Source organism: Amblyomma mixtum, chromosome 3, assembly GCF_055824585.1.
Source record: "Amblyomma mixtum isolate Tamu chromosome 3, ASM5582458v1, whole genome shotgun sequence".
NCBI lineage: Eukaryota > Metazoa > Arthropoda > Arachnida > Ixodida > Ixodidae > Amblyomma > Amblyomma mixtum.
In genome coordinates, this window is record NC_143014.1 from 325,885,952 (window position 1) to 325,913,796 (window position 27,845).

General features: G+C 47.9%; 1 protein-coding gene across 2 annotated transcripts in view; it reads right to left on the bottom strand.

Moving 5' to 3' along the window:
* Positions 1-27,845, bottom strand: part of LOC149355846 (mitochondrial-processing peptidase subunit alpha) — a 59,414-nt gene that overhangs the window by 7,816 nt on the left and 23,753 nt on the right. For both annotated transcript variants that reach the window (XM_089584020.1, XM_089584019.1), the window contains exons 7-11: positions 23,448-23,620; positions 20,794-20,902; positions 8,551-8,762; positions 3,842-3,932; positions 1,151-1,213 (exon numbers count right to left, since the gene is read on the bottom strand). In XM_089584020.1, the coding sequence (XP_089440146.1) occupies positions 1,151-1,213; positions 3,842-3,932; positions 8,551-8,762; positions 20,794-20,902; positions 23,448-23,620 (648 nt within the window). The remainder of the gene's footprint in view (positions 1-1,150; positions 1,214-3,841; positions 3,933-8,550; positions 8,763-20,793; positions 20,903-23,447; positions 23,621-27,845) is intronic.

A 27,845-nucleotide genomic window follows, 5' to 3' on the forward strand; every position in this document is an offset into this window, starting at 1 on the left:
ATGGCCCCGAGCAATGCTCTGACTGGCGCAGGGCAACCCATCGGTGTGAAAGACATCGCAAGGGTTGCGAACTGCCATTCCCCCAACACACCATTTGCACGTCTGCGCACCGAGTATTTCTATTTCGATAACCCCTATCCCTTCTTACTACCGCTTTCTTTCCCTCTCCTTTTATTCCTGCAGCCACAGCCCAGGTTTCAATGACAGATGCTGCGGCTAGCAGCACCTGCTCCTTCCATTTTTACTTTTATTTTTTTTTATTATCAAATAGCCACTAACAACACTTAAGCTCCACCGTAAGGGTATGACACAATAGCGTTAATGAGTCAATGCCCACAAATGCGGAAACAGTCACTGTGAACTTTACACTCACAGATCCCTCGTACCACTCCTTCCACAATGGCGCAGCGGTTGGCGGGTGCGCCACTGCCCTGCGACGGCAACTGCTGCCACCTCTCGCGACCTATCCTTAATTCAACTGCCACGGTGGGCAGTTTGCTCACAATCCGGTGGGCAGGGGGTGATGACGTCACAAGGTCACATGACCTAGGTGGACCAATTAGGTCACCAGAGCGACTGGCTGCTCTGGCCGCTCCAGCTGCAAGGCTTAAAATGTCGGCAATGTCGCTGACACCGGATGATTTCTTTCAACATGGAGGTGCTAACACTCTCGTGTCAAAACAGGACAGGTGTACATGGCAACACTCTGACTCTCCCTGGCTGGGCTGTGCAATCCTGAGTGTGACCTGGGGGTGTCTTGTACAAATGCACTCCTCCCCCCCAAAAAGGACTTGCTTTGGAGGTCCTACAGCCACTGCAGCAGCTCCTTTCTCCCCTGTACTTTCCTAGCCTGTGCAGAGCACAGTTTACCCAACATCTGCTTCACTAAGTCCTTTTTGAGGAGCACAGAAAGCACACTGCAATGCACAACTGGTGGTCTCCAGACCAGGCTCTACAGGAGGAAAACAGCACAAAGGCTTGGCTCAATCCCACTTCCACACTCCTGCACAGGTGTGTGCAAACTATACTGTGGCTCCAGGGGCCAGGATGACACCCGACCTCACTCAGCCAGCTCCAACCCGGGCAGGTGCTTTAAAATCACGCACCTTCCACGCACACTGCAACTACACAGGGAATGCGCAAAACTTACTTGTGATACCCTCCCTGTCATGGCGGAGAATTCTCGGACAATGACATTCACCACGTCACGGAGCTGAAAGTATACAACACAGACAACAGAGCCGTGGTTACAAGTTGACACATTTAAAAAGTGCATTACACAGTCCCTGATAGGCTCCGAGTACTCATGGTATGCAGCTGCGGGCTGGCTGTTGGGAGTACTACAAGTAGGAGTGGGCAAGTACCAAATATAGGTTTTCAATTGAATACAGGAGAAGCCCGCTACAGTAAACTAGGATATAGTAGTGACATGGCACTCTTATTTCACCTTCCACACACAACTGCACATTTTTTTTTCGTTCATAGTAAAAAATATTTGTTATAAAGAAAGTCATAGTAAAGAGCGTCTGGCCATGGTGACGCACTGTGCACGTAAGGATGACATTGCGGCACGCACGCAGTCTAGGACATCTAAGTGCCCCAGACATGCAACAGCCTAATTACAAGGACAAAAATTTGGAGGTGAATGGATACCAAAGTCTATAAAATGGTGCTCTTTCAGATGGCTTAACCACTATGCCTGTGAGCTGCGTCGGGAAGTCAACGCCCCGCCACGGTGGCTCAGTGGTTATGGTGCTCGGCTGCTGGGCCGAAAGACATGGGCTTGATCCCGGCCGCGGCGGTGGAATTTCGATGGAGGCGAAATTCTAGAGGCCCGTGTACTGTTAAACCCCCATAAACCACTAAACCATAAACTTTTCCAGGACCTTGGGGCTGTGAGCCAAAAAAAGTAGAGCTGGCTATGAACGTAGAAAGATGGCAGCATGTGCTGATGAGAAAGGAGGTAGTACAGTAAAAGTGCAGTGAGGCGTGGGGAAGAAAAGAAAAGGAACAAACGTGCGGAGCACAGGGCAGCGCAAAGCACGAGGCAGCGGCGGAAAGAAGTGGGTGGTTTTGCTGAGCTTGATTTAGTCGCGTGCGTTTCTTAACTACTGCCTCCTAAATGACACTGAAGCCGCAGAAGACGACACCAAGTTCATGCAAAGATCTGGTTTGCATATGTAATCAAACTCGCATTACGTTCGTAGCCGCACTGTAACTGTGTGTATAATGTATACTTCCAGAACACTTAGACGGACTCAAAGAGCATGCGATAACTAAGGGTATGTGAACACAGACATTTTCGAACACGAATCGAACAGTAGGAAAAAAAAAATCTCAGAAAAAGATGAACAGGCAACTGCTGTTGCTTTTCAAAATAGTGTACGGTCTTTGCAATTGAAATATGCTCAGCACCTTATAAAAAAGCACCATATAACACCCTAGCACCACATAAACACGTACACAGCACCACATAAAAAAAAAAACATTCTGTGCACAGAAATATTGATTAGAAACTTGATTAGACAGTGTGACAGTATGCAACCTGTAATGTGGTCGCGGAAGATGAGTGAAAAAATGAAATCCATGAAATGAGACAGTGGAGCTCACACTAGAGGAGTTGTGACGGCAACTGGACAAATGTTATGGGTGTGAACATTAAGAGGGGACCCTGGTCTTGAAAAAAAATTTTTATTAATGAAGTCACAGTTATGAAATTTTCAGGCCACATGTATTTTTGTGCACTGATTCTGTATATGTCATTTAATTTTGGGCAAAAAAATTCCTTGAGCACTTGTGGAATCTTTATGCAAGTATTTTGGGAAAAGTTTTGCAGAAAATTTGCTGCAGGAAACTCGCTGAAATACATTCCAGTGGGTTCTCTTGACACCAAGGAATGCAATAAGGGTAAAATTATCATTCTGGCTATCATAGAACTTGAGTTATAGAGTTTTGAAGTTGTCGCTTCAGAAAAGAGAAGAAAAGTGTGTATTCCTGTTTCTGAAGTGGCAGCTTCAGTACCCTATAACTCAAGTTCTATGATAGCCAGGATGATAATTTTACCCTTATTGCATTCCTTGGTGTCAAGAGAACCCAATGGCATTCATTTCAGCGAGTTTCGTGCAGCAAACTTTCTGCAAAACTTTTCCCAAAATACTTGCATAAAAATTACACAAGTGCTCAAGGAATTGTTTTACACGAAATTAAATGACATATCTAAAATCAGCACACAAAAATACATGTGGCCTGAAAATTTCATTACTATATCTAGATTAATAAAATTTTCTTTTCAAGACCAGGGTCCCCCCTTAAGTACGTACGTATCGCATTATGAAGGGATCAAGCAAAAAACTGCGCGCTTTCCCACTGTGATTGTTTGAAGCATGTAGTCAGCTACCTTGTTCTCATCACGTGCGGTAATGGGGAAGTCCAATTGCGGAACTTCGAGTGAGGTCCAAGCCTAGCAGTGTCCAAATGTGATCGGTCCACGTGATAAACGACAGAGCAGAAAGTAAACAGGATGCCTTTTTACCGTTTTCTTGGCTTTTTAAACTCGACCCTTGGTTGTAATTTGCCCAGATATTGTGGTTCGGCCATAGAAGGATTTATGAAAGCCTGCACGGTATTCAATCGCTGCCAAATATTCTGAAATTTTCTAATGTAAAATTCCTAGAATCGAATAAGACTTCAACTAACAAACGTTTTCAATTCGTATTTGAAATTTAAAACAATTGCACACCCCTACTTGAACTGGATCAAACGGTGAGCAGCATTCACGAAAACTGTTCCACACCTGAAGAATTCACACACTGTTACACAGGGCACACAGCAGAGGACTCACCTGTGAAGGGTCCGCACTGGCATGAATACAGAAGACACCCGAGTCGCCGTAGGCATGGTTGTACGCTGTGGCATTGTACATCCAGTGGTACCTGCAAGGTGCCTTAGTTACACAGCCGGAAAGAGACAGCTCCTTTTTCTCAAACATAAACTACACTTGGAAGCACATTTTTTGACTGGCCACATGACCCAGCTCTACCGCCTGAACACCACCAGCCTGACTAGCACAGCACACACAGTGCAGACCTGAGATGTCCCACCGTACCTGTTTCAGTCGCAGTCACTTGCAAGCCTCTAGCGATGAATTAATTTAATTAACTCTTGCCTTACTGTGCCCACTGACCACTGTTAGCCTGCCAACCAATGTCAATTCCAAACGCTTCAAGCACCTTTCTTGATCATGGTGAGCAATCTGACTTGAAGCTAGAAAACTAGTTTATTCTCTCTTTAGGTTGTCTTTTTTTTTTTCACCTGGTGGTGATTCCTGAACCACTTGTGAAAACAGCGGAGTGTAGACATTGCGAATGGCTGCCTCTGAAAAACGGAAAATCTTGTGATTCAGCTGCATAGCACATGGTTGATTCTGTCAATGATCTAGGTAGCAGTGACTCTGAGGATGATGCCTCATCATCCAACTTTAGTTCAGAGGGCAAAGAAGACCCGAGGAACCAGCCCAGAACATCAGTGGCAGTGCCTTGGTTAGTTTCTTATTTGCGCACGTTTTGCTAGGATTACCACCTGTTTTTTAGTGTGCTAGCACCTAAAGTGGCCATTCCCTGCATTCAGCTGTTGCATGTTTGTCTGTTTGCCTGAAGCCAGTGTTGTGGCAGGCTGCTCGCCTGCCCACCGAGTGCTGGGCCCCTGCCCAGGTATGTACCACATAAACGCGTGTAAGAGCCACACCCGTGTATAGGCTGCACCCTTGTTTTCCCGAAGGAAATATTTAAAAAAAAAAGATTTGTGCAAGGGCCACACCCGAACTTTCCACGACCCACGCGGGAATAGCCTTCTATATGCATGCGCCGTGGCCTCCGCGATCAACTCCGGCTGCGAGCAATGGGCGCTTGATCGCAGAGGCCGCGCACAGGAGCTTCCAGGTGCTGCCCACGCATGGCGCCCAAGGCCGCAGTTCATCATCATTATCAACTTTTTTCTTCACCGCAAGCTTCCACTATCCACATCGGCACCACTATCACCAGCCCCAGCTTTTTGTGGCTGTCAAAGGCACGGGAGTTGTGGAAGCATGGCAGTTCACTGTAGTTCTGCCTTTCGTATGCTGCCACCGAGTGTGGCAATTTTAGCACGATAGGCAAGCACCTTAATAGCTACGCGGCTGGGAGTTTGCTCTCGAACAAGGCAAGTGTGTGGTGGGCAGGAAATTCGACGTGCCTGGGACGTGCGTCCGATGACGGTGCAAGCACAAGGATCCAAACCAAAAGGAACACAAGCTGCAAAAAGTGGGCTTTCCGAGGCAAGCCGTGCAAGTTTCCCGAACTGGAAGAAGAGCTGCTCTCCTATGTGATGGAAAAGTGGAACAACGGCTACCCGTTGACAGCGGACATGCTGCACAACTTCTTGTGGGATCAGCGCACACCACAGCAAGCAGAACACAGCATCAGCTGGGAGTTGGTAGACTCCGCGAGTGACAACTAAACGTGGAATAAATGTCACTCATTCCCTTATCAGTGTTTTTACTTGGAATTTTTTTTTTGCACGTCGCGTGTATGCGCCACACCCCGAAAATTGGCCCTTGAATTCGGTAAAAGGAAGTGTGGCCCTTACACGCATTTATACAGTGTGTGCGTGTGCGTGTGTGGAGAGAATGACAAATTCTGCGTATACGGACATTAGCCCATGATCGTTGTCCCAACAACTGCCCTCCGTGAACACTGGATCTGAACAGCAGAACCGAAGGGAAAACTGAACTGCTAGCGCACCTAATTCGCACTGGCCTAGCTACTCAAATCGACCATCATTTTTTTAAAAGGGTACTGACTTCACAAATGTTATCCGACTCATCTCGAGGGTTTCCGCATCATTTGGGCAGAACTTAATACCGCCGGCAATGCGAAGGGCTAGGCAGACTGTTTCACCCAATGGCATGCCCAACTACAGGGCCAGAAGTGATTGTTTTCTAGCCAGAAAACTGTACGAGCTGGAACTTTGATTTTTTTCAGAAGTATTTGCTATTGGTAGGCACATTCTGTATATTCCAAAGATTCTTTCAAATTTTTTTCTTTTCAGATACATGCATATCATTGCAAGTTTTCTTCAAATTTTTTCTAAAGACCTTGATTTCAGAAATAAAATTTGATAAGGCATGAAACACTATAAAGAATCTCATATTATTAAAAAGTGTGTTTAACTGACTTAATTTTGATGTGTTGCATTAAATTTTATACCTTACAGTTCTTGGACGCAAAAAATTTAACAGAACCCATAAAATAAGGCCATTTTTCCCATGGCAGAGAAAAAGCTCCAAGGGTAAAATTTTTCACAGGAGATGTCATTTTGTAACCAGCATCTCATTTCACACCCAGACAATGTAAAGGAAGCCTCAGTGCTGCATGGGCCCCTGCAGGCCTGCACAAGTGAAACAGGCATCTGCCGCTGCACAGAAATAGCTGGCACGGCCCGAAGACAGGCACAGGGGTGATCCCTTCAAGCACATCGCACCATGGCCAGGCCATGCCCTGGCTCTGTCTCAGAAGAATGGACAAAAGATACGCCAAGGTAAGACCCACTCATCAGTGCCTCCCACTGTGGTCAGCTAAATGCAAGTGCCTCTTGGGTTGCATAGAGCAGGCTTGCACAAGTCCCGCAGTCTCTGCGCACACAATGTGCATCGCCCTGTGACATGCACCATCCCTGAGTGGGCCACCACCAGAGCAGCTGAACAAACACTCTACAGTCAAGTCCACTTATAACAATACTGGTTATAACAATATATCGGATATAACAATGGTCGGTCATGGCACCATCACCTTTGCCATGTGTTCTATGGTAAAATAAACTGCTTATAGCAATGCAGTCAGGGCACATTATTGGTTATAACAATTAAATCTGGTAACTGAGTGTCAACCATTACAGAAAAAGAAAAGAAATGCTACAACCACACCAGCAAAACCATGCTTACAACACAAAAGCGTGCACGTGTGGGGCCGACCAGTGGGCTAAGCTGGCGCAGCAACGCCACGAAAGCAAAAGAGGCAGGCGTCATCGCGTCAGGAGAGCTGCTGCATTGCTGCATTGGCTACGCACGCCATGCGTACCCCTAATCAGTCAGTGCAGCGCGCGTGCATGCAGCCAGCGCGGTTTTTCTCTTGTCAGCTGTCACCGCACCCTTGGTTCTGCATGCTTCTTGAATTTCCCATAAGAATAGCTTCCAAAAAGCCGGCTTGATTCCTGTGACGTGGAGGTGCGCAAAGCTCCCAGTGGCGCAGTGATGGCAGTGCTTTGGTCATCGGTGAACGGTGAACATTGTTCTGGTTCCCTGAAGTTCGATTTAATGAGCTTTTACAGGCATTAGAACAATCAAACCCCTCTGGGTATTTACTGTCAATAAATGCTCTGAAGTTTGTCATCCTTTCTTTTTTTTTGGCACAACCCTGTTATAACAATTATTGGTTATAACAATGGTATTTCCATGGCACTTGAATATTGTTATAAGTGGGCTTGACTGTAATTAGTGGTAATTAGTGAAGTTTTATGGTTTAGGGGGGTTTAACGCCCCAAAACAACTCAGGCTATGAGGGACGCCGCAGTGAAGGGCTCCGGAAATTTCGATCCCCCGGGGATCTTTAACGTGCACTGACATCGCACAGTACACGGACCTCTAGAATTTCGCCTCCATCAAAATACGACCGCCACGGCCGGGATCGAACCCGCGTCTTTCAGGTCAGCAGCCAAGCGCCGTAACCACTGAGCCATTGCGGTGGGTAATTAATTAAGTGAATGAGAGATATACTAATTAGTGAAACCCGAATTAGAGTAACATTATGTGCATAAACTGCAGTGTGAAAGAGTTTGAAGACAAGAATGTGGAAACTGTGCTGTGATAATAGTGACAAATGTGTGAATAGGAACAAAAAACCGTGACTGCGTGTGAACAGGAACTGCTGAAGGCAGCCATCAACACTACCGCATCAAACCCTTAAAGGCGGAACGCTGAAGTGTACCCCTAACTTCTCAGAGCCATCAAAATGTGCCACTGCCACGTGGCAAATTTCAATGGTCACTGAGAAGGCAGCATGAAAACTCACAGATGGCACTAGGTGCAGCAAACTATATATCACAAGTAAATCAAAGGTTGTGCACTGAAGCAAGTGCAGGTTTTAATAGAAGCTGTTCACGAAAAGCTAATCAAACACTTGGCAGTTCAATGCAACCCACAGATAATGATGGTGGGGCAACGGTGGGCAACAGTATGCACTTTGCTTCAGAAGCATTTGTTTTCGATACCGAAGCTGGCACACATTCATGCACTGCCACAGTAGTGGCCTAGTTTAACCTGTGGCTGTCCGGAAAAACTTCGAGAAAAAGGCCTCTAACTGTAGCAGAAATTTTTGACAAAAATGTTGCAGAAGCACCTAGTGTAAGGAAACAATGTCCCGAGAAACACCTAACAAAGCCAACCATCTCTGGACAAGAGCACACTGCCAGGAGTGGAACCGTCCGTGGCTTTGAACAAGGAGTGGTTCTCCCACGTACCGGTTGAGCACGTTGGTGTAGAGCCGAGTGTACATCCCTTTGCCAGGGCCCCCCGCTGAGAAGGAGCCTCCGCCACCCATGATCATGTTGAGGACGCAGAAGGCTATGAAGTCTGGGTCCTGGTGGGAGCAGCTCTCCAGGCCCAGGACAAAGTGCGCCAGCTCCGGGATGGGCGTCTGGCCAGGGCTCACGTCCGACAGGTCCTTCTCCACCTGCGGGCACCACCCCCTTCCACGGTCACAACCTCCAACCGTGCCCTCTGCACACCCATCCCCACCACTGGCAGGGCCGAGTACACTACAGGACGTCCTCTGGTCACCCACCTCTACCAATTCCCAAGCCACCTGAAAAGCCCGCCTCCCCATTTCTTTTCAAGCATTCTCTTCCCCTCCCTCTCCCCTGGCATCCACTCAGGGATATTTTCCTGCATCCAACTAGAAGGCCATCAACCCACATTAGTCCCCTTATGCATGCTGCTGTCTTCAAGGGCACCAAAAACACCTTAGAACACAAGCAATAAAACATGCCGAGAAGGAAGCAGCACCACTTGTGGGACAGCCTATGGCAAGCAACTTTCAAATGAGATTTGTGCAGCCTTATCATCGATCAAAAACTGCTCCTCAACTACAGTTGAACCTTGTTACAACGATACGGTTCATAACGAAATAATGGATGTAACAAAGGAATGCAGATTCCCCTTGGTAGCTTTGTCAACATGGGTTATAACAAAGCTATGGCTACAACGAAGTAATCGCCAGGCCGCTTCAACTTTGTTATAACGAGGTTCAACTGCACTTCAAGGCTTCCCTGTCCTCTTGTGATTTGTAATGACCCGGGACCTCCTACAACACGACGGTAAGTTGGGCAAGACAGAGAGAGGGAGAGCACACTTTATTGAGCAACTTGGGCGTGAGCTGCTAAGGTGGTAGAAGGTTTCCCACACGAGGGCCAGCTGGTCTTGTAGCTGGTCATGCAGTGTAGCCTTACTTTTTTTACTTGTCCTGCTTTTGCACTTGCTTCTCCAGCAGAACTTACCCACACTGCAAAAAAATGTTTTCGTTCTTTTTTCACTTGTGAGCCTAAGCGCACAGCTCGTCCCATTTGCCTGGATCATTTTCTCGCCTTTTCTGCTCCTTCTTGCACCTGCCACTCCTGACACCACAAGAGTCCAGCCAACAGCTACCCAATGGCCATTGTGAGGTTATAGCAATAAGAGTGACACCACAAAGTCAAACCAAGACCGAGAGGCTCAAGGAACGCAAAGCAAACTTTGGAGCAAGACTATAGGTTCCCGGTTTTGCGCAGACTAATCATATTTGGTTTAGGTACTCCTTAGCACATGGTCTCGCAACTGGGTGGGCTTGTTCATGCTCACTGAATTTCTCAAGGCCCCTTTAACGTTCCGCCTAACGCCTACCTTCTGGCTGCTCATGCACTTGCCCCGAGTCCAATATCAAGTTCCTTCGTTAGCTGTCAAGTTTTTACAACATACGTAAGAGCACAACATAACCTCAAAAAAAAAAAGAACCCTGGAAAATCCTCACTTCTGAACAACACCCCCAAGGTGGAGTAGATTTCTAATAAGGGAGCAATTACTCATTGGCATCCACCCGAGAGCAGCCATACGGCTACAAAGGAGAGCTATACAGCTTTCTCAGAAACTTCGCAGTTGAAGAAAAATTCGTCCTGGTCCGGGGTTCGTTTTGTCCGGGGTTCCTTTGTAGCCTTATGGCTGCGCTCGGGTGGACGTCAATGAGTAATTACTCCCTTATTAGTTGACACACTGATGTAAGTTGTTGATGTAAGCACAAGAAAAAGGAAGGTGGACATGGCTGGGAAGACAACACCTTGGTGTGCAAACAACGCAGTCAAACTCTGCTTCTGTGCTGTCAGCATTGGGCAACTTCTATGATATAAGAGCCAGCAGCTTCAATTGTGAGACGAGGACCAAAGTGCAAGGTACGTCCCAGACAAGTGAGAAGGCGAGACGGCCACTAGCACATGGGAAACGAAGATGACGCAAGCATTGGCGAAGGCAGTGAAGAAAGTTATGGAGAAGTCGGGAGCATGGTGGCAGGAGAGCAATAGCCTGGCAAGCTGACCTTGTGCTTTGCACGACGTGCACAGTTTGACTTCCAGTAGGTGGAAAAGCGGGGCAACGTGCTGTCATGAGATATAAGCAAACACTGCAACTGATCGAACAAATAGAGAAGCTCAGACAGATGCTCTAATTTATTGCCCGAAAGGAGATACACAAGATATTCTGACCGCATCAACACTGGCTGAAAATGAGAAAGCGACTGCAGTCTTGGCAGTCATTCAGCAGCAAAAACCATTCACAATAAGAGGTAGTTAATTCAAACTTCAAGGCACTGGAAGATAATGTTCAAATTATCCAAAAGTTCGAGTTATGACCCTGAAAAAATGTCAAGACCTGCTTGCATCACGGTAAATTTACTTGGTGGAAAACTGCGCAATGGTTGCCTACTTTCGAGAAGAGAACAGCGCAACAGTAACTGTTTTTCACATTTCCATCACGTTTTATCATGTGCAACTAGTCAGGAGAGTAGAAGCAGAACAGCTCTAAAATGGTAAGGGCCTCTCCGGCATCCCTCACAGTGCGACACAACAGCTGCGGAGCCCCCTTAAAAGCGGCTGCGCAACGTGTGAGGAAGCTTCACCACACAAAGAGAGAACGGAACGTCATGAGTGCACAGTTTCAATGCACTGGAAAAACCACGTGGATGGAAGCGAGAGAAATGCGCAGTGGCACCAATCAGCGTCCTAAACAATGCACAGCTGGACTCGGTTGGCTGGCACATGTGCAGCCGATAGCCACGGTAGTAGTGGGCTAGCACAAACCTTAGGCAAGCAAAACCGAAACAAAGCGATCAGACTATTCTCAGAGACGGGACCGTCCATTTTTCCCCACATCTGCCATTGCACGCATGTCAGAGGCGCGCAGGAAACTCTGCAGCATGAAAATAAGTTGGGCTATCTTGACGATTGTTTGCCGTGCCAGTCGCACCTGGACGCGGCCTCCGTTCCAGAAGCCATTCAATAAACTGCTGTGAGAGGCATCACGTTCGAATTAGTCAGCACCCAACATCATAAACTTACATGGCCAAAGGCAGGGACTGTGCCAGCTGTTTGAATTATATGGATTTCCAAATTAATTAATTAACGAGCTTTTGCTGCACAAGATGGTGACATTTCACAAGAGGAAGCGAGAACCCAGAGTGGAACAGTGGCGGCATTTGTAACAGCTGTACACAGACTGGTGTTCCAATGCAGGAACAGAACACCACAAGACGAAATGGTGCACGACTAGCTGGTTGCAGGCTTGCAAGGATGTGACGCTGTCCTAGATGCTTTGTTTTGTTCGAACTGAGTCTAGCAGACAGCCTCTTTGCCCCTCTGTCCTGTGTGGACCCGCGAAGTATGTGGGGTCGTCATAGTGCTGATAATAACAGTGACAAATCTGAAAGCAGTTAAAGCAACCGCAGTAAAACTGCATGGTGCAGGAGGACCACCATTCAAGGTGGCGGCTAAACTAAAAGTCGCACTCAGTTCTGGCAGAAAGGCTGCATGCGATGAGGTGTGCCCATTAAGGCACTCAGCTAAGGGACAGGACACCGTCGCAGTTGCAAGTTTAGCACGTGCCCTGTTCTTCACCTCTACGCTAGTTAATGTGCTTCAAAGATTTAAACGAAGTAGAGGGCCTGGACGTAACTCCTCTAGGTTGTCAAGGAAGCTTTCAGGCTCGCACCAGTTGTACAACCTGTGAAAGAAGATCCCGGTGCAAAATACAAAGTGAAGTTTTCCACAGTGGGCTACACAAAATGCGACGAGAATATCCGAACAAGCTCAAAGCAAAGGCCAGTCTGCAGTGTCCTTGGCATGGCTAAGTAATGTTGAGGCTGACAAAGACGGCATAACTACATGGTGCTGAGCAATGGTAGTGATCCCAAAACCAAATGAAGTCAGTACAGTAAAACCCCGTTAATACGTAGTTGGCGGGAACAGTGCGCACTATCCGGTAGTACACCTTAACCGACTAGTAAAAATTTGCCATTATTCACGCCCAAAAAGAGAAGCAATTCAGGCACAGTAAATATCCCATCAATCTGAACAATCTGAACAGAAGTACTGAAAGTGAGAAGCTGGCACTGCCTTCAATAGAAGATCCCTGGATGCTTCCCAGGTGTCAAGGCCTCTCTTCAGAGCAAGATGCTAAAGCGAGATTTTGGCAGCAAAAACTCCCCGAGAACTGACACTTACGTTCACAAGCCCATTAGGAAGGATTTGTTTTCAGAGGTTACCCCTTAGCATTTCTTCAGTGCCTGAACATTTCCAGAGGCTCACCGGGGAGCATCCGGTTTTACCTTGCATGGATGACATCTTGGAGACGAGAGCAAATGCTGCTAAAATTTGGCAAGTGGCTAGAGGAAGATTTCACGAGAATGCAAGCTGTGCAGTTGACACTGAATGATAAATGCCAGTTCACAAAAGCCTCAGCGAGATTCCTGGGCCACATTCCAGGCAAAGGAGGGCCCTGCCAGATACAGAAAGGATTGTGGACTTTCTCACACCACTCACAGCAACCAAGGCATGCCAATTTATAGACATGGCTAACCAGGTGGGACGGTTTATACCCAAGATGTCTGACAAGCTGACATACCTCAGGGAACACCTAAGAAAGGACCCAAAGCAGAAATGGCATGCCCATCAGCAGCAAGTATTCAACCAGATAAAGCCATTGAGACGCAACAATGTTCCCACTTTATGATCCCTGACTGCAGTTTATGAACCTCTGATGGCACATACCCTTATGGTTAAGGGGCGACAAGGTTGGTCACAACGTGTTCACAGTCACTTTTGGTTCCAAAGAACTGAGTGGAACAAAAAGAAGGGATGGAACGTAAATTTTTAAATGTAAATTCACGCACATATTCCGAACAACCAGCAACTTACCAACATATCACCTAAACAATTCCGCCCAGGAATCTGTAATATCATACAAGTGCTTGGGTATTCATGTCACCTCTTAACCTGTGCTTGAAAACTCACGTCACCTTTATCGTCAACAAAGCTAACTGCATGCTTGGATACTTAAAACACAGCTTTCACGCAGCCCAGCTAACACTAAGCTTACTATTCTACAAAATCATCATTCACTTGCAGCTCGAGTATGCACTGTCAATTTGGGATCCCCCTGTTACCAATTTGATTAACGAGCTAGAAATGATTCCAAAGAATTCTGCTTGTTCTATCCTCTCCAATTATCACCGCGCATCCAGAATATCTATGGTGAAATCTAACTTGGAACTTATGCCTACTTGCATCACACCAGAAGCTTGCACGATTATGCTTATTTCATAAGATATTTCAGCCCAATACTCTACAAGACGAATTGTTTCGCCCACCGTCACATGTATCCCTGCACTCAGACCACATACACAAAGTTGGTTTAATTTCATGCCGCACTAAAACATTACCCGACTCATTCATTCCCCGAACATTGAAAGAATTTAACTGCTTTCCCGCTTAAGTTGCAACGATTGACAAATTATGATTATTTCAGTCCACTGTGCACAATGCACACTAGGATAACTAACCTTGGTATTGTGTACAGTAAAAGCTCGTTAATTTGAACACCATGGGGGTGCTGATGCAGTTCGAATTAACCGAAGTTCGAACTAATGAAAGTGAACACAATATGTGGTGCTCTGTGATTAGGAAGCAGTCAGGTAATGAAATTACCTATTTTACTGTTCTAACATATTCCACCATCACCTGCTTGATTTCCCGGAAGGCAACAGGCAACACCTTCTGTTCTAAAGACCAAACTTATCGGAAGGCCTGTACTTTGACTTTAAAACTGAAGAAGAGGCAGGCAGTGTTCGGCACGTCCGAACTTGCACAACAGAGGGCCGCACTGGAGTCTAGAGGGGCGTGCAACCGCCTCTGAGCATGAGGTCACAAGGCTGGAAAATCGAGCAGCGTGCGACCATCCCGCGGCTGCTGCTTTTTTACAACATGAAGGACTCGCAAATTCACACCCGAGAGTCGCGGAGGTTGCGTGATTGTTCAGGTCGAAAAGCGTCCCTGTACAGCCACTCACATGCTGCCCAATTTACCAGCCTTCCCACCCTGAGTCGCAAACTGCCAAACCAATGAGCATGCTTTTTGGCGATATCCTAATAACGCACCGGCGTCAACTACACGCATGGTTTCAGTCTCCTCTTGAAGTCTTTTGTCACGGTAATTACCACAAACGGATGATATTTCTAAATCATACATCGGGGCACACCACGTAAGTTGACATCTAAGGCTGCAGTTAATCGCATGGAATGCGACGCAAAGGGCACTACAAGGCTGAGACGAAGGCACACAGCAAACAACTGCAAGAACTCCGAATCGTTCATTTCGCGGAAGTCGTTTCCCGTGCGACCGTGCGGTTTCATACTGAGAGTGCAAGGAGATGCTGCAGCATGTCTGATTGCCACCCTTACCCATTTACCCAGTATCGCACCTCGCCAGTGACCTCCCACGCCATTTCTGCCCTCACCACATCTCCTCCAAAGAGGCAGCGCAGCCTCGAGGAAGCATTCCTTGGTTCGCCACGTGCGCAGGCCGCCCAAGAGCGGTGACGCGTAGTTCGTTATCGGCTACACAACTCATTCAGGTACAAATTAACGGGCTATTTTTTACACAGAGTCCTATGGAGCATGGATGGACCAACTCATACAGTTCAAATTATCCAGAAATTTGAATTAACCAGCTTTCACTGTTATAGCACCGCTCAAATCGTGCACGCTTTGCTGTGGCATCGCAGAAAAGCGCTTCCGCGGCGCCCCGCACGATATGAGATGGAAGCCGTTTCTTACATATATTCTTGTTTATATACAGTCGCCGACTGATTTTTCGGACTCCAAAAATTCGGACATGCTCGATTATTCAGACTGCTTCGTGGCACCGCCACTCTCCCCATAGACCGTAATGTATAACAACTGCCGAAAGTTCGGACATCTTGCAGCCTCTCGTTTGATTTTTCGGACACTCCTTGAGCCAACTCGACCGGCAGCACTTGCCGCACCGACGCTCACCGACGCGCGGTTCACTTCGCTCAACGCCATTTTTGTTTTGAACTGAGCCTCCTTGCTGCCCCGCGAGGTGGCGCTACTGCAAATTCCCGCTCATCATCATCGTTTCCGCGTGGTTCGGTAGCGCGCCGCATGGTGGCGCGCCACACCAGTTCCGGCCGCAGCTTAGTAAGCCATCTCAAGGCAATCCAGAAGCCGCTTTGTTTGTTTATCCGGCAGCAAGCCCGCGAGAGCGCCGTGGTAGCACGCAGCACTGGAGATGCGATATTAGCCTAGGGCGGCTTACAGCCGGCGTTTTGTCATCGAAAGGGGTCTGTTGAACCCCGAGTAGCAGTATCAAGACGTTTCGTTGAAGCACGCGTGAGCATTGACTTATGCAACGCCAGGCCGGCGGCAGCAAGCCCGCGAGAGCGCCGTGGTAGCACGCAGCGCTGGAGATGCGATATTAGCCTAGGGCGGCTTACAGCCGGCGTTTTGTCATCGAAAGGGGTCTGTTGAACCCCGAGTAGCAGTATCAAGACATTTCGTTGAAGCACGCGTGAGCATTGACTTATGCAACGCCAGGCCGGCGGCAGCAAGCCCGCGAGAGCGCCGTGGTAGCACGCAGCGCTGGAGATGCGATATTAGCCTAGGGCGGCTTACAGCCGGCGTTTTGTCATCGAAAGGGGTCTGTTGAACCCCGAGTAGCAGTATCAAGACGTTTCGTTGAAGCGCGCGTGAGCATTGACTTATGCAACGCCAGGCCGGTGGCAGCAAGCCTGCGAGAGCACCGTGGTAGCACGCAGCGCTGGAGATGCGATATTAGCCTAGGGCGGCTTACAGCCGGCGTTTTGTCATCGAAAGGGGTCTGTTGAACCCCGAGTAGCAGTATCAAGACGTTTCGTTGAAGCACGCGTGAGCATTGACTTATGCAACGCCAGGCCGGCGGCAGCAAGCCCGCGAGAGCGCCGTGGTAGCACGCAGCGCTGGAGATGCGATATTAGCCTAGGGCGGCTTACAGCCGGCGTTTTGTCATCGAAAGGGGTCTGTTGAACCCCGAGTAGCAGTATCAAGATGTTTCGTTGAAGCACGCGTGAGCATTGACTTATGCAACGCCAGGCCGGCGGCAGCAAGCCCGCGAGAGCGCCGTGGTAGCACGCAGCGCTGGAGATGCGATATTAGCCTAGGGCGGCTTACAGCCGGCGTTTTGTCATCGAAAGGGGTCTGTTGAACCCCGAGTAGCAGTATCAAGACGTTTCGTTGAAGCGCGCGTGAGCATTGACTTATGCAACGCCAGGCCGGTGGCAGCAAGCCCGCGAGAACGCCGTGGTAGCACGCAGCAGTGCAGATGCGATGAGGCCCGACAGCTCTCGAAACGATGTGGGGGAGGAGGCAAGTAGAGGAGGTGGTGAAAGAAGGAACGGAGAAGAGGAGGAGGAGAGGCGGCGTTGGGCGAGGAGACATATGCAACGCCAGCCCGGGATCAGCCAGTGCATGTAAATAAACGATTTCTTTCTCTTTTTTTTCTGAATTTGTTTTTTCGGACACCTGTTTATTCGGACATTTCCGCGGTCCCCGTGAGGTCCGAATAAACGGTCGGCGACTGTAATCCTATTTATTATACTGTATACGATGAAATGTCATTGTGCAATTACAAGCTTCACTGCAAAATGCTTTTCATACCATTGTATATTCAACACAAGCTATTACATAACACAACTATGTATTCATGTATAATACACACCACACGTGTTATTTCTATGCCTCAGCTGCAGCTGTGTATATATCACTTTCAACTTCACCCACTACCCCCTGCAATGTTCTACCTTGAGGGTATTGATAAATAAACAACTATATATAAATAAATACTCAAGCTGGAAATGAAGCACACGCCTGAGCATGCGAACACTTCGAGAGGTTCCTTACAGGGACAAAGTTTCATGAGGAAACAGACCACCAGTTCCACTGCTGGGAGAGAGAGGGAAAGAGAGGTCTACAGCATTCCAGCTAGAATCCAATGGCTCAAGTTGAGGCTCACCCACTGAGTATGCTGCTGACAGAGGGACATGTGGACTGAAAATGCATTCCACAGAGTGTGGTGGAGCCCCCAAGGAATATGCAAGAGCAGCTGGAAAGGCTTTTTACGAGCTCACTGACAGCTTCACACCACTACCAGGAGGAAACAAAGGCAGCGCACAGACAACATTCTGCATGCAGCAAGTTAAGGGAGCACTGCACAAAATATTGGCCTGAAAAAAGCAGCAGCAACGCACTGGAGGTTGCAGAATATACTTCAGGCACAGTCGCCTCCAGCCACTGGTTAAATATACCTGGCTCATCATCCCAAAATCACTGAGGAAGAAGAAAGTGCAGTGCCATCTGTACAAAGGGCACAAAGGACTGTCCCAGTGCACAGAGAGCTCAGCTGCAAGAGAGTTTGCCGACTGCATCAGTTGCATTTGAGAGAGCAGTACCAGAGTGGAGCCTATAAGCGCATCGGGGCTACCAGATCATCTCTGGCAGCAAGTTGAACTGAAGGGCAAGCACTGCTTGACAGCTGTCAAATCCTGAGCAAGATGAACACACAGAGGTGGCTCTCTAGTGTGTAGCAACTACAGATGCCCACTTGCATCATGTTGCTTGCTTGCAAAACTGCGTTCATTTCATATCTCCCCACAATACTCTATAAGAAAAATTGCTTAGCCCACCTTCATATGCATCATTGCACTTAGACCACATGCATAGTCTTTTCAAGTCTCAAAGTCTTTTCGTGTCTATCAGGTTAGACAATGGACCACAGTTTGAGTCCCAGAAGTCTGAAATTCACAAGGAACAACCAGGTGGCACCCACCAAGAACAGTCCCCACTAGCCAAAGGGTAATGGCAAGAGCCCAAAGAATGCCTCTCTCTCCCAGCAGTTGCCAAATGCATTCTCAAGGAAGAAGGCCCTAGCAAGGCACCACTCAATGGACAGGACGACTTCTGGTCCCTGCGGACATGCTGCCCAACTACACGTGGGATAATGAAGCCAAATCATAGCGGTTATGAGGAGAAGCAAAAGCAAGCCCCAGGTTACTACCACAGGCACAACGCAAGCTTTAGAAGCAAGCATGTTCCAGGAAGTTCAGTTTGATTCAGAGAACCTGAGAAAACAGGGTAGCTAGTGAAAATGAACACCTCGATGTTATACACCTAAGCGATGACGCATCAGGAGCGCGTACAGTCAAACCTCGTTAATTCCACCCCTGCTAATTCAGATAATTCGCACTGCTCATTCGCTCCCTTTAAAAATGTACATAGGTCTATGGCAGCAAACTTAACCAGTCCGGCTAATTCGGACTGGAGAGGAGCTATCGCTGGTGCTGAAGTGAGTTTTAGGAGCACGCATCGCTATGACCATCATCCGCAAACAGGTGCCGGGCTGGAAATTGCCCTCTATTCCGAAACTGAAAACGTACGAAGGATAGCGCTGCTTCAAGTTCAACGTGAGTTTTCAGAGCACGCATCGCTACTGTCACCACTTTGCTCGAGAACAGCTCTTTTCTAGCTTCCGTAGTTCTGTCCTTCCTCCACTCTTGAGAAGGAGGCATTTTGCGATTTGCTACGTACGAATTAGGCCTCCTAAGTGTGTTTAGTGTTAGGTCACAGTGGTGTGAGTGTGTGTGCGTTCATGGTGCTGTTGTGGTGTTTCACTCCGCCATGGTGATGACGCCTGCTAAGCGGGCGCATGACGAGGATGAAGACGATAGGGCACACGTTGCTGTGCTTCCCGCTGAAGTACAGCTCACCGACTACTTTGGCATCGATGACGGCGTAACTGTAGCCAGTCAGTTGACTGATGCAGAAATAATCGCCGATGCCCTCGGTGCAACTGGCGAGGTGTCCAGCACAACACACTTGCACTGGAGGGGTTGGCACATGTGCAAAAAAAAAGTTGTCCTTGCCGCCCAACTTTCGACGAAAAAACAAACAGCCGTTACAGACTTCTTAGCGAAGTAAAAGTATGAATAAAAGTCTTCATGCACCGCTTTTGTTGTTCATTCGATAATTCAGCAGTCAGATAATTCAGACAATTTTTTTACTCCCGTGAGATCCGAATTAACGAGGTTTCACTGTACCTTCAGTCTTGTCGAAAACTCATCGAGAAAGGCACAGCAGACCGGACATATGGAGGAGCATCCGGAGCCAGAATGCCAAATGACAATTCCCCCCCATAGGAAGATCCCAGCGCCAACGTCGGGTCGGACGAGGTGCCCCGTACGCTTAGAAGGTCTGGCTACCAGACTGTGAAGCCCAGCAGGCACCGACTATGCTCTTCCTTCAGGTAAAAGACATGAGGCAACACTTGTGTTCAAGAGGTTCAATAAAAGAGGGGAGGCACGCCAGTTGGCAGCGTGGCAAGCTAACATGCAATGTATGCGTCTTGTCATTCGTGTAAACCCATGCAACAACTGACACAAGCTGCAACTCCTTTCTTGGACTGCTTGGCAACTAGAAGTTGAAAAGAAGCGAGTTTTTTTTTGTTTTTTTTTTGCACGCACTGCTCGATTTTTTGGATAATTTTGTAGTCCCCAGCAAGTATGAAAAACCTGTCGGTGACAGTACAGTAAAACCTTGTTAATTCAAAGTCATCAGGGATGCTAAAAATGGTACCCAGGCAAAAAATTTTGTTGCGGGAACATGGTACCTTCAGTGGATGACCTTAGCGATCTGAAGTAATCAGAGATGCTGGTAACCTGACCCGCTAACTATGGCGCACCACACAAAGTAACAGCGCCTGTTGCAGGCACAAAGAAAAATGGTCGAATGGTTGAATAGTTGCTTTGCGGGACCCACGCTGACGCTGCTGATGCTCCTCAGGGTGGGGTGGGGTGTTTGATGCCAGCACCTCCAATAAATGCCGCTCGACAAAGTGTCAAGAGCAATTAAATGGCAAAATTTACATTAGAAATTACAAGACTGGAGATATATTTCCACTTTGTGGGCGAGAAGGCTGTCCAGAGCACTGTGCTCAGAAGCTATACACTATGGGACTCGTGTGAGTGGTACATTTTAGCTGGCACCAACGCCAGAGGAAATGTCTCTGTTCCTTTCATGAGGCTTGGGAAATGCTGTGCTGTGGCAGGAAGCATTACATGCAGAGCTGAAGTGTGCTTGCCTTGATGACGCCCCCCGTGTACTGAGCAATGGACCGGTCCGGCTCCAGTTTTGGGTCAAGGACCAGTTCCGGGTTCTCCGTCCACAGTGGTGGCTGCTCCACAAAGTACCTGCGTGCGGGCATTGCTCAGATAACGGACTACGGCTCCCACCACAGGTTACACATGCCTCTGGTAGGAGCACAACCTTGCTCTGCAAGCACAGCTGATCCTCAATGAAAATGCACAAGCATGCACGGCAATAATCCATTTTTTTTTTTTTTTTTTGCACACAGCTTGTTCAGCAAGTGCACCAAACCCAAAGGGTGACAGGTGCTTAAAGCGCTACTGAAGAGGTTTTAGAATTCGACGAGCTTAAGAGTGTCAAAGGTATCAAACTTGCAGCTAAAGCATCTGAAATCCTTTTGTGCTAGCATTTGAAATGGTGACATCATCACCAATTAAAACTACAAAAATGAATTGGCAAAAGTTTGTATTACTATTGCACAGGCCACTTTTTGAAACTTGGCCCATTACAGTCAAACCTCGTTACAACAAAAACGGATATTATGGCATATTGGCTATATCGAACTGTTCCTACATATTTTCAACAAACACATGCATTTTTTACTCTGTATATAGAATGTGGTTTGCCACAAAACGGCTTATACCCAACTGCCGAGCACCAATCTGTGCCCAGTTGGATGGCAGGCGGCAGGCTTTGCCTCATTACACGGATGACTAGTAGTGGAACGGCAAGCATTCGCACCACAGTTCACGCTTTACCTCACTTTGTCAACAGCGCCACAGAGGATATAGAGGCGAGAAAAGCTGGTAGCCAGGCAATCGGCACCCGTATGCACCTCTGGCACCTGACGATGATGCCACGGAACCAGCAACAAGGTCGGTTGTAGCTTTCCAGCAGACGTTCTAGGCTCACGACAACTATCACGGACGGCCAACTGAGATAGCTTTCATCCTGGCGTCCAATTTTTTTACACGACACCGCTGTAATGCGAGGAAGCCACCTTGGCTGACGTTTGATATGCCACTGCCTGCTGCGGTGCTTTGCAGCAAAGCCAACTTAAGTAGAGTTTGCTGCTCAGTTTCTTGCGGCCTCTGCAATCGCCGCGAGCAGCTTCAAAACGGTGCTAAAACAAGAGAAAAAGTCTTCACCTGTTGCCGTTCTTCTGCTGACTAAAATTAGCTTCTCTATCAAAAGTTTTCAGGCGACATTTTATATTACCAATTTGGGCTATATTGAACTAATCTATGATTTTTTACCAGTTCGCTATAACAAAGTTTCACTGTATATACTGAGCCACTAGAGTGCCACTCGAAAGAAACAGGGACATGCACACCTAACACTCTGTCTCTTCCACAGTATCTTCCTGGCTTATACATACATACAACAGTAAAACCTCATTAATTAGGATTTCAAGAGGCTGGGAAAAATGACTGAATTATCCAAAGGTCTGAACTGATGAACATCCCACAATAAGCAGCGATAAACGGTCCATATCATAATAAATTTATTTGGTGAAAACCTGGGCGGCGGTTGTCTGCTTTTGACACAAAAACTGTGCAGCAACATTGATTTTCGCAGTTCTGTAAGATGCTTTACTGTTTGCACATTGTCAGGAATATCAACGTGGAAGCACTGCAGAATGGTAAAGACCTCCTCGGCTTCCTTGACAGTGTGACACAGTACTAGCAGTGGAGCCTCTCCACAAGGTGTCACTGCCTGTGAAGAGGCTCCAATGCACAAACTGCGAACAGCGCCCGGCTAGCGTGCAGTTTCAGCACATGGGAAGAACCACAAGGACAGAAGCGAAGGAAACGCGTGTCAGCGCCGAAACGGTGACACGCCTTCTGAAAACAGAAAAGGAAGAAAGAAGCAACGTGCCAATCAGAGCCCAAGCAGCGCACAGCTATGCTCAGCTCGCTGGCCAATGCATGGCCAATAGCTGCCACCGCCACGAGTCGGCGCAAAGCTCAGAAGAGTGAAACTGAAACTTTCACCGAGGCTTCCCACCGACTGCCACCCCAACTGCCGCTGCGTGCATGTCAGAGGTTTGCGAACGGCACTGCACCATACAATTCAGGCTTGAGGAAAGCTATTTGGGTGATCGCTTACTCTCTGCTACATCTTGACGCGGCCTTCAAACTGGAGCCAGTACAAATTAACTGGTATGAGCCCAGTCGAGTTCACTGCCATATCCTTGTATGAATTTTAGTTGGGTCCATGTCAGAAGTACGAATTATATAGATTTGATTTCGTTTATGGGCTTTAACGTCCCAAAGCAACTCAGGCTATGAGGGACGCCGTAGTGAAGGGCTCCGGTAATTTCGACCACCTGGGGTTCTTTAACGTGCACACACATCACACAGCACAAGGGCCTCTAGCATTTCACCTCCAGAGAAATGCAATCGCCGCGGCCGGGATCGAACCCGCGTCTTTCGGGTCAGCAGCTGAGCACTATAACCACTTAGCCACCTCAGCGGCTGGAATTATCTGGATTTCTGAATTTATGAAATTAACAAGGTATCACTGCAGTAGGCACTAGAACGGGTTTGAGTGAAACAGTGATCTACTTCCAACAGCCATGCACTTTCTTGAAATGCAGTGCACTGAAGAGGGGAACCTGTCTGCATGTGCCGAGTGCAACTCCCTCACCTGTGGACGGTCTCGACGAGTGCAGCGTGTTCGACGCCAACGCCTGCCACCACCATGCGGGTGGGCGTGAAGTGGTGGCTCAGGTAGGTGTACAGCAGCTGGCGGTTGATGAGGGGCAGGTTCTCCCGGGGGCACAGCTTGGGCAGGCCCAGGGTGTTGTTGCCGTAGGCAGCCTGCATGATTTCAGCCACAGGCTTACACAGGCTGTTTCTGCAAAAGCGGTTCTGTCTCTTCTCCAAGTTAACGTATGGTGCAGTGGCACTCGTGCACTTGTCCATGAGCTGGTGTCAGCTTTTTTGCATGCTAGTCTGTCCAGCAATACACACTGAGATTCCCGACTGCACTGCCTTTCTAGCTGCTGCGTAGAATGCACCAACAGCTGGTGCAATGTGCTTTTTGCAGATGCATCCTGCTTGCTGTAACAGCAGTCGCCAGTTAAAGGATGGCAGCCACCCTGGACCCCCAGCTCCACAAAAACACTAGGGATAACAAAACACACTTTGCTGGAATTGTTACTCGGCAAAATATTTGCAGCCTCTCTCCAGCACCGTTTCATGTAGAAGCATGCTGGCAATCTGGCATAATGAACATGAGCAATACGCTACTCTGGGCACGGACAGCAATGGGAACGTAATAACGACACAAACAGCCCCAGTACCGTTTCCCATTGCTTGTAGAGATGGTGGGGCAGTCAAGCCCCCCATCGAGCAATGCCTACACAGTCATCCGAGTGCCAAATGTGGTGTTGTCACATTCTGCACAGACGACAAAACTGTGGCTGCCACTTTGCAATGCGGCTGAAAATTTTGTTGAAACTTCATCACATCCACTGAAGCTCTCAATGCTGAATAATAATCTTATGGATGAAAATTAGTGAAAATGAAAGAACAAAAAGAGAAAACCAGAATCTATTCATCGAAACTGCTAGTCAGTGCACTTCAGGTGGATGTGTTAAAAATGAGCTGAACCTCGTTTCTTGGCCTGAAACAAAGTCCACCTTGATCGATTGTCTCTGGGAGGGCAGAGTTGCAGATCATACACAATTTTTGTGCTACAGCAGCGGTTTACAAGTTCCCGCTCAGTTGTGATAGCATTTTCATGGAGCAGGCACGACAATGTTACAATGGTAGTCTGCAACAGCATTACTGGTCCTTGAAATCTGATACTGATGCCAATGTTGTACAACACTACAAGAAATGCAGTTTTGAAACACCAAGTTCGAAACAGCAGAGGAAAGAGAATCCAACGGCAGACATCAACACAGGGAAGACAAACCTCGAAAGAGACAACTACGAAGCTGCAACCACTTAAAAAACAATCGGGTATGACTCGTGCACAAGGCCCCTGCTTTCCGTGGTGGAAAATTTTACATTACACGAAATTCTGTGGGAGGCATCAACTAATGCTTCAGAGTGCAACTAAGAACTAAGCTATGCATACAGTGTGAATTCTCTTTTTCTTATTCAGAGCTTTTCAAGGTAGGTAAAGCAACCTTTGCCACCAGGCTTGAAAGCCGCTTGGAGAAGATTGCTTTTCGATAACCTTGGGGCAAAGCATGCAACACTGCAAGCACGAAGGAGAAGGTGACCATGGATGTGGAAAGCGGGTGGTGCGGGTCACTGAGAAGGAGAGAGCACTGACAGAGTTGACTGGAGTAGGGAAAGCAATCAAGGGCAAACGGGTGTGTAGCGAGTGGCAGCAGCTGCGTGGAAGGCTGTATGCCCTGAAGTGCTCATCGCAGTGGGATGCCTTGGGCACTCGCTACACAGGCACACTTCGTGTATGCGCAGTTTTACTCGGGTCTGTGTCGTTTCTAGGCACATGCCTGGATTACATGGCAATGTTTTGTGTTTCCACATTCCATACCGTCACACAGTTAGACCTCAATTTAATAAAGTCGGCAAAATCGGCAGTTTACTTCGTAATGCGGAAATTTTGCTGCATCGAAATTTGTCTCCTAGCATGCCAAGAATGCGAGAAAGCAACCGCCAAAGTGAGCGAGCCAGGTAAACGGCGCATAATTCAAGCTTTCACGACTCACACCTTTCGCGACCGCACACGATGACACAACCGCACCGATCTTCCCAAGCCTGCATTGTGCACACCCATGTACTAGCTTTTTTTTTTTTTTTTAAACCCGGGTAATAAGTTGGGGGTGCGCAAATTACAGGAGTACACACAGTGTATCTCCTCCACACCAAAACCTATCTATGTCAGCCAGTTCAGTCACGCTTTCTTGCACACCTGCGCTTGCCTCACTTGAAAGCAATTAATTAATCAGACACGGACACCTCTTTATCCTTGTGAGCCAAGTCAGTTTTGGTCAGCCCCTGTGCTGGCTGAAGCATCCTCGACATTTCTGCCTCTAGTGCACGCAGAGCTTGAGACCAATCCTGCACGATGTATAGAGCCCCACTTTCTAAGCACACGGCAGAGTGCCAGGGTCACCATGTTACACAACTGAAACGAATGGCAAAGTGCAAACACAGCAACGCCATGCAGCTATGCCCACACTGGCCAGGCACGAATGAGATCAACGCAGCAGTTACAATGCGCACTGTGGCTATCTCACTGAGTTGGATAGATTGAAAGTGTCCGGACATGGTGCCAGGTTAAAACAAAGACAAGGCACCAGAAGCCCAGGTGTGGGAACGCGCCACGCGGCCATGATGTTCATTTTGAACATAAGCGTCAAAAATAATCAGCCAAAACGCAAGAACAATGGGCATAACATGTATGCAACAGAAAGCAGGAGATGATCCACGCAACCTCAGCACTGCCCCCTCTCGAAACTTCGAGCTACAAGGCTAACCAACTTATGTGTCAATCTTGTGGAATGGATGCCGAGTGGATTTTACACTACGTAAAAGCTCGTTAATCCGAACTTCAAGGAAAACCACAACAATTTTCTAATTATCCAAACTTTGAATTATCGAATGATCCTGACAAAACTGACAAGAACCGAATCCATCGCGGTAAATTTTTTTGGGGTTGAAGACTGCGCAATGACTGTCTGCTGTTGAGATGGGTACAGCGCAACAATGACTATTTTTCACATTTCCATCAATGCTTTATTGCACGCCCACTGCCAGGGGGGTCAAAGCAGAATAGCTCCAAAACGACGAAGGCAAAGCAGCATCTTTCACGGTGCGACGCGGTGGCAATGGAGCCCTCTAAAAAGCAGGCACGTCTCGAGTGAGAAAGCATGCTATGTTCTGTTGGCTGGCTGATGCACGGCTGATAGCCACCGTCGTCGCCACGGGCTGGTGCGAAGCTAAGAAAAGCGAAACCGAAACTATGGCACCATATTGAAATTTACTGGTCAGACTGTCCTTTGAAGCAGGGCATCAAATTAACGGAGGTCAAATTAACGAGCTTTCACTGTAATGCATTGACAACGCTTCTTGCTTCTCCATCCCTCTCTCCCTTCTCTTCCCCTCTCTATCTCCCCCTCCCCAAACTGAAAAAGCTTGCTGCTAAACCTGAGCAACTGCATGGCTCTTATCCTAAAGAATCATGCAGATATAAGGTAGATTCTAAAGACACGCAAGCCTGAGGACACGGCAGCTCGGAAACATATGCCAAAGCTTCACTGGTCCGGAGACTGCTCGCGCATCCATATGGCTTAAAACTTGATCATAGAAGTTCGCTCTGCAACGTTCATTTTTGCCCATTTACTGCAAACTTCAGGACATAGGAAAGAATGCCGCGTGATCAATCATGTTCATTATAAGCGGGCTTCAATGGACATTCACCTTTTGAAATACCAGCGACATCAAGGGCTACGTCTACCTGGATAGTCAAAACAGAGCTATCCCGTCTAATTCGAAATCGCAGAGTTTGGAGAAATTCGGCGCAATTTTTGCAATTTGCATCAGGATGGAGCAGCTTTTCTGGTTTGGTGCATTTGGAGCAATGGTGGGGTCAATGCTCTAGCTCCTCGCTCTTTCGCGAAATGAGTTTCAGTCTGCTTGGAACTTCAACTGTGATGATCTCAATCCTGCGTGATGTGGTTGGTTGGTTGGTTTATGGGGTTTAACGTCCCAAAGCGACTAAGGCTATGAGAGACGCCGTAGTGGAGGGCTCCGGAAATTTCGACCACCTGGGGTTCTTTAACGTGCACTGACATCGCACAGTACACGAGCCTCTAGAATTTCTCCTCCAAAGAAATTCCAGCCGCCGCGGCCGGGATCGAACCCGCGTCTTTTGGGTCAGCAGCCGAGCACCATAACCGCTGAGCCACCGCGGCGGCAATCCTGCGTGATGTGTATTTATTCCTTCGAAAGTTGATGCTTGCATGAACTATGTGATGCCAAAACAGAGATACTGCTTCGCTCCTGCACGTACCAGAGGATAAGCACCAGCGAGAAAAAAAAGGAAATAAAGCCTCCATCTTCA